At 37.3% G+C, this 10,861-nt stretch overlaps 1 protein-coding gene across 1 annotated transcript; it reads right to left on the bottom strand.

Annotated features, from left to right (window-relative positions):
* Positions 1–9,611: 9,611 nt before the first annotated feature.
* LOC145805633 (putative mitochondrial protein AtMg00860) lies at positions 9,612–10,480 on the bottom strand. Its single transcript, XM_082900800.1, has 2 exons — positions 10,350–10,480; positions 9,612–9,918 (listed from the first exon to the last, which is right to left on the bottom strand). The coding sequence occupies exons 1-2, from the start codon at positions 10,478–10,480 to the stop codon at positions 9,612–9,614; spliced, it is 438 nt and encodes a 145-aa protein (XP_082756926.1).
* Between the last annotated feature and the right edge of the window lie 381 nt (positions 10,481–10,861).

The raw sequence follows: 10,861 nt of genomic DNA, 5'->3' as shown, positions 1-10,861 counted from the left end.
TTGCCATTGAGTGGGCATCTTTAGGCCATTAGTTCATTTCAATTTTGATACACTATCTCAGCCATTTTTCTAGGCAAAAACCGAGAGAGAGACTTTAGAGAGAATTGTTTCATCTAGAGAATTACTTGGAGAATTAGAAAATTTGGAGGATAATTGCACAAATTGAGCTTCCATTCTTGAAATTGAGGACCAAAGGTAGGAGAATCATCTTCTTGAACTTGTATTTAAGTTGTATCTTGCATTAGAGTCTATAATTGGTTCAAAATGTTGAATTAAAGCTTAAATCATGCATGCATATACATGTTCTAGCATTTTGAGGCTGTTTTCATGGAAATTGCTACATGCATGTCCATATCTTGATTATAGTTCATGAATTCATCATGTTTTTGGAAGTTTTGACTCATTTGATTACGTATTGGAAGCTTTGATTCCAATTGAACACATGCATGTTACATACACTTTATGTTCTTGAAGTTTTGTTTGGATTTGTGTTTAATTGAACTACATTTGGGCTTTGAGTTTGCAAATTGATCTTTGAAACATGTCATATTATGAGTTTTAAAGTGTTTTCTAGAAAATTAGCCCAAAAGGATCGGATTTGATGCTTTAAATGTTGAATTTGAGCTTGGAGGTTCAATCTGAAAATTCCAGATATTGGACCCACGCTCGAGCGTAGGACTTCACGCTCGAGCGTACACTCTGAGTACATGCATCTCGCTCGAGCGGGAAAAGTAGTGCTCGAGCGTGAAATGCGTGTATCCAGTACTTTGCATGTGTTTACAGTCCGCTCGAGCAAGAGAGTTCACGCTCGAGCGAGGACCTGAGTCTCACGCTCGAGCGTGGATCGAGCGCCCATCGAGCGTGATTTTTGTGCATCTAGTACTTTTGCTTGAGTTTACAGTCTGCTCGAGCGAAGGAAGTCACACTCGAGCGGAGATCCTTGTCTGCATGTCTGCTCGAGCGTAGAAAGCCACGCTCGAGCGAGACCCCTGTTTTCTGAAAATTTTGAAAAGTGTTTTAAAATGCATCTTTGCATCCTCTTTCCATCCTAGGCATTTCTAGGCTTAGTTTAAGGCATCTTAATGAGGATATTGATGTAGAACCACACCGAGACAAGTTAGGGACTAAGTCATTGATTCCCAAGTGTGTAACTTAGTATGTGTTCATTCTGTAACTGTGTAGGGTTCGCATCCGAGGACGCTCATTAGCCACTTATAGACTAGTGCTTTGTGAGTAACAATGTTGTAAAGATATGTTCAATCATGAATATTTTCTGAATGATCTACTGTATTGCTTTCTGAAATGATACTTCTTACTGAATGAATGATGTCCTATTGATGAACTGTACTCGTGGTATTCACAGCAACTTACTATTACTGTACTGCTATTGTCATAGAGATCTCTGTCGGTTCCCATATTGGAACCACTACTGTTTACTGTTATGATGGCCATCAACTGACTGTTCGGTCTGTTAAGGCCTACTGTACTGCTTTGCTATGGGATGTACCACATATGACTGCTATGACTAAATGACTGTTATAACTGACTGTTTTAAATACTGAAAAGACATTCATTCTTAACCTCTTTGCGCATATGTTATTCACTGGGCCTTAGCTCACTGTTTATATATATATATATATATATGTAGGTGTCCAGGCACCGGATCGGAGCTAGGAGCGTTGGGTTTAACTCCCTTTTTGTCAAGCCAACCAACGTGCCTCACTGCGAGGTTCCAAGTGCTGCCAAGCTAAGGCTGCTTGGGGGTGTTTTAGATTCCCCCTTTATGTTTCTGTTTTGTATAGACTGTATAGACTTGTACTGTAATATTATGGTAGGGATTTGGTCCCTAACCTGAATGCCTGTATATGATGTATATACATACTACTTTTGTCCCGAATGTGAATGGGTTATGAAAGGTCTTTTTGCATACAGACTGTCACAGCTCATTGGATATCTTTTATTACTGTTTTGGCTTTCGCCAGCCCCTGTACTCTGTATTGCTGTTATTACTGTTAAGCAGGCCTTCGGTAATCATGGATTACTGGCCGGTTACGGTGCTAAACCCATAGGGGTGGGTTTGAGTCGTGACAATCTCATTTTTTTATATCGTCATCTTTTGCATCTGCTTTGGGGTTGGAGTTTAGTTAGTTAGAGTCTCCTCTGTTTGTTGATAGAGTGACACTATGTCACGACCCAAACCCCGCCTCTATAGGTTTAGCGCCGCAACCGGTCAATAATCCTGGGATTACCGAAGGCTTCTAGACAGATTAAGCAAAATTAAGGGACTAGTGAAAGCAAATATCAGAATATAATGTGCATAGAGCTGTGTAGACATACATGAGATAGAAAATTTCAAACTTATATACATACATGCGACGTCATGTTTACATTAGTCATACGTTACCCACATATACTGTAACAACCCTCATACTACTTACCGATTTATGGCTGATTGATTACCGATAACCATCGATTACCGTTAAATTGAATTGATTATGACTGATAATTGGACTGATTAAAGTACTGAACTGACTGACTGGAATTAATTGACTGAGTCTATCTGTTTAATTGTGCATCTATCTGTTTGGTAAGATTATTTGATCTATTCGTGTTTTACGTTTAAACTGCTAATTGAAGGCCTTATCGGCGGCCGAACCGGGAATTGATTGATGTTTTATGATCGTCATAATTTATGTGATTTTATGGTATATTTATCTGAAACTGATTAGGTATGATTAAATTAGATTAAAATGAGTTAATTTGCACCAGTTGCCGTAATTACCATTTTGCCACACTTAGTGGCCACTATCTCACACACATGTGAGCCTTGTACACACTTGAACAACATTTCATTAGCCCTTTCTTCTTGTTCAACCGACCATGAGAGGGAGAGAGTGAGAGAATTTGGTTTTCATCTTGAATTGCTTGGAACTTGGAGAATTGCTTGCTAATTACAGAGTAGATTGCTTAATTGAACCTCTAGACTTGCATTCAAGGAACCTAGGTATGAATTTCATCTTTTGATTTTGTCTTTAAGTTGATTCATGCATGGTTCATGCCTAATTGTAGAGTTAAGTCATGTTTTAGTTCATACATGTTGATGTAGAGCTCATTCCATGCTTGCATGTTTGAATTAACGAGTTTTTGAATTGATTTCATGGTAAAATGGTGCATGCATGTCCATAACCTTGTAATGGTCCATGTTTTCAACTTGTTTTTGGATCAATGGGCTCACTAGAGCATGTTTTGAAGCTTTGAATCGATTTGAATTCATGCATGTTTGCATGTTCACATTGTTCATGAAAATGGTTTGAAATTGGGTTTCGATTAAACACCCTTGGGCGTTGATTTCTCAAAATTGAGTTTTGAACTATGATATTCTATGTGTTTATAAATGTTTTCCAGAAAATGGGCCCAAGAGGATTGGTTTTGATGCATTTAAACTTGGTTTTGGCTTGGAGGTGCAATCTGGGTTTTCCAGATTTTGCACTTCCGCTCGAGCGGGGAAAGTGACGCTCGAGCGTGAAATCCGAGCATCAGCATCTCTCTGCACTGTTTTACAGTCCGCTCGAGCGGAGGATTGGGCGCTCTAGCGGAGTCATGTCTCAAGCTCGAGCGGGCGTCGAGCGGAGATTTCACCCATCCAGTACTTTTACAGTACGCTCGAGCGGGAAAGTTGACGCTCGAGCGTGTACCTTTGTTGCATAACCGCTCGAGCGGGGAAACCTGCGCTCGAGCGGGACTCTGTTTTTCTGCAAATCTTGAAACAGTCTTCTGATCACATCTTTGCATCCTCATTCCATTCTAGGCATTCTTAGGCCTAGTTTTAGACATCTTGTTGAGGATAGATGTAGAACACACCGAGGCATTAGGGGTTAAATTATGTTATCTCCCAACTGTGTAGCTTAGTGTGTGTTCAATCTGTTAACTGTGTAGGGTTGGCGACTGGGGAGGCGCGCTCTAGCATACTGTAGCCCAAACTCTGTGAGTAACAATTGTGTAAAGATATGTTCAAATGATTATCTTCTGAATACTGAACTGAACTGTTTACTGAACTGATATTGTTTACTGAATGAATGTATGTCCTATCTTCTGAACTGTATTGTGGCATCCTTAGCACCTACTGTTTACTGTTACTGTTACAGAGATCTCTGTCGGTTCCCTCGTGGGACCACTACTGTTTACTGATTGATGGCCATCATTACTGTTCGGTCTTTGAGACCTACTGTTTACTGCTATGCTAATGGATGTACCACATATAACTGAATAACTGTTCTGACTGAAAGACTGAAGTATTGTTTAATGAACTGATTTCAATACTGTAAGGACATTTCATTCTTAACCTCTTTACGCATTATGTTATTCACTGGGCTTTAGCTCACTGCTTATATATATATGTAGGTGTGCAGGCACCAGACCGTGGCTAGAGGCGTCAGGGTAACTCCAGTTTTGTCAAGCCAGCCTATGTGCCTAATTGCGAGGTTCCGAGCCTATCGTATTAAGGCTTAGGGGTGTTTTACAATTCCCCTTCTGCACCGTCTTACTGTTCTGTATAGACTGACTGTTTACTGTACTGCTTTATAGGGTTGAGTCCCTAGTCTGAATGATTGTAAATGTTATGCATACTGTTATGTACCGTTTATGTATGAATGTTTGAAAATTCTTTTTCATATAGACTGTCACAGCTCAGTGGACATTATTTATTTACTGTTTTGGCTTCTGCCAGGCCCTGTACTCTGTTTTACTGTATTACTGTTAAGCAGGCCTTTGGTAATCTCGGATTACTGGCCGGTTACGGTGCTAAATCCATAGGGCCGGGTTTGGGTCGTGACATATACAGAACATACAAAAACTTGTTTAGACTTAAACAAAAGAAAACAAAGGTCTTAAACATAGTTCACAAAGCTTGACCATTTCTCAAAACGAGAACCTCATCAGAATGTACAATGGTTGGCTGATAGAACAGATCTCCAGGCGATCATCACTGATCCCAGTTACGCGCCTAATCACCTACATATATAAATAATATAGTGAGTTAGAGTCCAGTGAATAATAATAGAGTAAAGGTTTTAATGAATGATGTCTGTAACAGATTCAGAAATTAGATTTCAGACTCAGAAACAGATTCATATTCATATTCATATTCAGAATTCATAGAAAATCATACGTAGTACATCCATTAACGCTAACAAAACAAATGACCCATGATTATATGGGACGTACAGATGACCGAAGATCACATAGGACGGTCAGATACAAAATAGATATAGAGCAGGTAATGGTTATGCTCAACTTGTTCCATGATGGAACCTCTGGTACCAGGTAACAGACGACAGATATAACATGGTGCTAAGGCTACCACGAATACATTTTAGAAAGTTGGACAATCAGTCATTTAACCATAAAGTAGCATTTCAGAATACAGATCATATCATATCATTCAGAAAATACTTAAAGTTGAACATGGCTTTATAGAGTTATTACTCATAGATAGCTCCAATAGCAGAACAGACAGAGCAGACAAATAAGACAGTCTATGGTGCGTGACCTATACAAACACATAGTGGATACAAATTGAAACACACGCTCGGAAAATACTTAACTCATTTTTTTCTTTCTATCTTAGTATGTTTTGAATCCTTATCTTCATTATTATGTCTTAATTATGGTTTAGGAATGCCTAGGATGCAATGAAGATGTTAAAATATAAGTTAAAACACTTAGTCAAATTTTCAAAAACAGGGCAGTTTGCTCGAGCGTAACTTTGGTCGCTGAAGTGGACCCTTTGGTCTGCAAAACTTTTGAGAGCTCTCATCTTACGCTCGAGTGCAACTTCATTTGCTCGAGCCAAGACTGTAACAATAGAGTGATCGCTCTAGCATAGATTATGTTGCTCGAGCATAGTGCTCATGCCTACAAAATTACTGCGAGCTTGCATTCTTCGCTCGAGTGCAGATTCCATTGCTCAAGCGAAGAGTGCAAATTCTGGAATTTCCAAATTTTCTTCCCAAGTTTAAAACTCAAATTCAAAGCTTCAAAATACATCCTTTGGGCCTAAAACATGAGAAGACATGTAGAAAATCATAGAATTTTATCAATTGAAAGTCGTTTTGCAAAATCAAGCCCAAAAGCAAGTGAATTATTCCAAAAGTAAACTTGAAATTTTGAAAACATAACATGCAAGAATGATATGAGCTTCAACATTCCAAAACATGAGCAATTGAGATGTTTAGCACAAAAACATGTTGAATTCTTAAAACAAAGGCAAGATGAACACATGCATGTGAGAATTCTTTGAAATTAAACTCAAATTGTGATGAAATGAACATGCATTCATGGAATGCTCTTCTTCTTTATTTTCCAAGCACAATTCTCATATTCAAACACTTAAACCTCTTGAATTCACAAGTTATCTAACTCAATGTCATAAATCTAAGGTTGAATTCTTACCTAGAAGCGTAAATTCCCTTGAAATCTAGCAATTCTTGCACATTTCTTCCAACTTCTCCAATTGTCTAGTAATCCTCTTTCTCCTAACTTGAATTCAAACTCTTCTCTGTCTAACTCCCTTTCTTCTACATTGGCTTCTCAAAGATGAAGAAATGAATGTGTAAAATAAACATTCTTAGTTCTTGAATTAGCCTTATATAGGCATCATTAATGAGGCTTAATTAATTTGAGTTAAGGATAATCAATTGTGATTATTTTATTCTAATTATTTGGTTCTGAATCAAATTTTAATTAAATTTATCATAAGGCCCTAAAAATTCTAAATTACACATAAACATAGTTAATTTCGTGTTCGGATGCTGTTAAGGCCTTCAAATCGCATATTGAAACAGAAATTCAAACATATATTCCTACGTCAGACAGATATAAGCACAAATAACACGATACACATGCAATTACCTTAGAATTTCATCTTAATTACTAAGTAAGCATTCTTAAGTAAGGTTTATAAGCTAATCACATGCCAAGGTTGTCATAGTTTTCCCCCCCTTAAAAAGTTTGGTCATCCAAACTCGAATAACATTGATTTTGGCAGAATGTCGAATCCAGAGGGAACAAATCAGAGTATCTTTTCATCATATCTTCTTTGGTCTCCCAAGTCGCATACGTCCCTCCATGATTTTGCTAATCAACATTCACTAACGGAATTTCTTTATTTCTCAATCTCTTGATTCGGTGGTTTACAATGTGGATTTGCTGTTCTTCATACGTATAATTATTTTTCAATAGTACGTATGTCGGTTCAATCACATGTAGTGGATCTCACAAATAATCCCGAAGCATTGAGATATGAAAAACATTGTGTATATTCTCCATAACTGGAGGCAAGGCTATTTGATACGTCATCAGATTAATTTTCTCAATGATTTCATACAGGCCAATGTACTATAGTGCTAGTTTGCCTTTAATCCCAAACCACGTTTACCCTTTCATAGAAGTCACTTTGATAAACACATAGTCGCCAACTTTATATTCTCTGTCTGTTCTTCAGACACCCGCATAACTATTTTGACGACTCTGAATAGTTTTCAATCATTGCTGTATTAGTTTCACTTTTTTAGTCGTCTCTTGTACAAGTTCCGATCCCAATAACGGTCTATCGCTTACTTCGGCCCAACGAATCAGGGATTGGCACTTTCTACCATACAAAGCTTCGTAAGGAGGCATTCCGATACTTGAATGATAGTTGTTGTATACAAACTCGGCTAGTGGCAGATAAGCTTCCCAATTTCCTTAGAAATCTAACACACACATTATGAGCATATCTTCCAAGGTTTGAATGGTTCGTTCAGATTGGCCATCTGCCTGTGGGTGATAAATACTACTCAATCTCAATTTAGTCACCAACACTTGTTGCAAACTCTACCAAAATCTTGAAGTAAACTTAAAATCTCTGTCAGATACAATAGACACTAGTACCTGTGTAATCTCACAATTTTGTTCACATAAATATTAGCCAACTTATCCACATTATAAAAAGTTTTAACATGTAAAAAAAGTGTGAATTTAGTCAAACGATCAACAATTACCCAAATAGAGTCCATACCTCTAGAATAACGAGGTAGACCGACAATGAAGTCCATCGTAATATGGTCCCATTTCCATTTCGGTATTAGAAGCGGCTGAAGTAGTTTGACGAGTTGTTAATGTTCAGCTTTGACTTGTTGGCAATGTAGACTTTTGGCTACAAAATTGACAATACACTTTTTCATTTTAGGCCACTAGAAATTCTATTTCAAATCATGATATATCTTCGTGTTTACCGGATGCATAGCAAATTTCGAATTGTGAGCTTCTCTCATAATATGTTTTCTTAGTTCATAATGGTCTAGTATACAAAGCCTACCCTAAAATTTCAACACCTTATTTTTATACTCAAATCCCGGCCTTGGTTTTGATTCAATTTCATCAACAATCTTCTTCAGAAATTCATCTTGTAGTTGCTTTTTTTAACTTCCTCAATGATAGTTGGTTGTGCAGAAATGGCAGCTAGGACTCTACCTTGTTCACATAACACAATTTCAATTTCATTTCTTTCTAGTTTATACAACATGTCTCTCTACTCGGTGAGTAAACACGCCAAATATCTAATGGATTTTTGGCTTAAAGTAGGGCTAGGCATTAGGTTATCCGAATCGTCCAACCCGTCCAACCCAAACTGATCCGCATATAAATGGGCGGTTTTGCAGACACAATGCGGGCGAATGCAGTTTGGAATATGACATTATTGCGGTTTGCGGGTTGTACCTCCACCCTCAAGAACGCGCCCACACTTAGACTCTTTTTTGTTTTAATTTTTTAATTTTTTCAAAACCTGGATCATTGATTTCATTCATTCTATCCTAGATATTTTTGGATTTTGGATGATTTTACTTTAATTGTATTGTTAGGTAGTGAATGATTTTGAAATATGTGCTTGTGTTAGTTTATGATTTTATTTAAAAGTTTAGGATTTTGAATGATTTGCTTGTGTTAGGTATTGATTTTGTTATGTTTTTAATTTTATAAGTTTTAATTAATTAATTATTAATGTTGAGCATTTTAGAAAATAGAGGGAAAATGACCCAAAATAAATATTTACAAAACGGGAAAGAAGGCCTAAAAATAAATTTTTAAAGAAAAAAAAAATATAATCCGCAAACTGTCCGCACATCTGCGAACCCTATGCGCACAAACCGTAACCCGCATTACGGGCGGTTACGGGTTCAATTTTTCCCAAACCGCATATATGCGAGCGGGTTCAAACCGCAAATCGAACCGCGAGCACCCATTGCTTAAAGCATCTGCAACTGTATTTGCTTTTCTCTGATGATATAGAATTTGCAAGTCATAATCAACTCGAGCCATCTTCTTTGTCTCATGTTTAATTCTTTCTGAGTGAAGAAGTATTTCAGACTTTTATGATCAGTATACACTTCACAAGTCACTCTATACAAGTAGTGGCGCCAAATTTTTGAAGCAAACACTACAGCTGCAAGTTCTAGGTCATGGGTTGGATAATTCTTTTCATGTGGACGGAATTACCGAGAAGTATAGGCAATTACCTTTCTATTTTGCATTAGCACACATCCCAAGCCTTTGTACGAAGCATCACTGCAGATTTAGAACCCATTAGTACCATTAGGCAAAATCAAAATTGGTGCAGTTACTAATCTGGTCTTCAATTCTTGAAAGACATATTCTCTTTGGTCATTCCAATCAAATGATACATTTTTCTGTGTTAACTGAGTGAGTGACATGGCAAGCTTTGAGAAGTCTTTCACAAATCTACAGTAATAGTCAGTGAGCCCTAGAAAACTTCTAATTTCGGATGCATTTGTTGATCTTAGCCAGTTTATAATGGCTTCAATTTTCTGTGGGTCAACTGATGTGCCATTCTTGTTGATCACATACCCCAGAAATGTCACACTGTCCAACCAAAATTCACATTTGAAGAGTTTGCGTATAACTTCTTTTCTCTCAAAGTCTGTAATACAATTCGTGGGTGATTTTCATACTCTTCCATGCTTTTAGAGTAAATCAAAATGTCATCAATAAACACAACAACAAATTCATCAAGGAATTATTTGAACACCATATTCATTAGGTCCATAAATGCTGCAAGTGCATGAGTTACCCCAAAAGGCATTATCAAAAAATTATAGTGCTTGTATCTAGTTCGAAAGACAGTTTTCTCTATATCTTCTACTTTAACCTTCAATTGGTGATACCCAGACCTAAGTTCAATTTTTGAAAATACTTGGGCTCCCTGAAGTTGATCAAACAAATCATCTATTTAGGGCAATGGGTATTTATTCTTGATAGTTACTTTGTTCAATTCCCGATAATCAATACATAACCTCAAAGACCCATCTTTCCTTTTAACAAATAGCACTAGAGCACCCCAAGGCGAAGTGCTCGGGTGAATGAACTTCTTCTCTAATAGTTCTTGCAATTGGATTTTCAATTCTTTCAGTTCAAAGGTTGACATTCTATAAGGAGTTTTGGAAATTGGTTATGGCCCAACTACTACATTAATAGTAAACCCAATTTCCTTATCAATTAGATCCCCAAGCAGTTCATTTGGGAAAACATCAGGGAATTCATAGACTATAGGGATAGATTCCACATTAGGACTAACAGTAGTCACGTTCAAGACACAGCACAGATAACCCCTATATCCCTTTCTAAGCAATTTGACAACTTTCATAGCAGAAGTCAAGTACGGGGAAGGAACCACGCCATTTCTACAAAATACAAACTCAGGCAACCCTGGTGGCTGAAATATAACAGATTTAACAACACAATCAATAGTAGTATGATACTTTGTTAACCAATCCATACCCAGTATACAATCAAAATGATCCATATT

Source organism: Camellia sinensis, chromosome 13 (assembly GCF_055761805.1).
Source record: "Camellia sinensis isolate YWXY chromosome 13, ASM5576180v1, whole genome shotgun sequence".
NCBI classification, from domain to species: domain Eukaryota; kingdom Viridiplantae; phylum Streptophyta; class Magnoliopsida; order Ericales; family Theaceae; genus Camellia; species Camellia sinensis.
Note: the sequence above shows the minus strand (reverse complement) of the source record. Positions and strands in the feature narration are given on the sequence as shown.

What these genes read in the sequence shown, in the direction of transcription:
- LOC145805633 (XM_082900800.1), bottom strand. Translation starts at nt 10,480, where the DNA reads ATGTCAACCTTTGAACTGAAAGAATTGAAAATCCAATTGCAAGAACTA. An exon ending in AGGAAAGATGGGTCTTTGAG is followed by an intron (nt 9,919 to 10,349) that starts GTTATGTATTGA and finishes TTGGTTGGACAG; the next exon opens with TGTGACATTTCTGGGGTATG.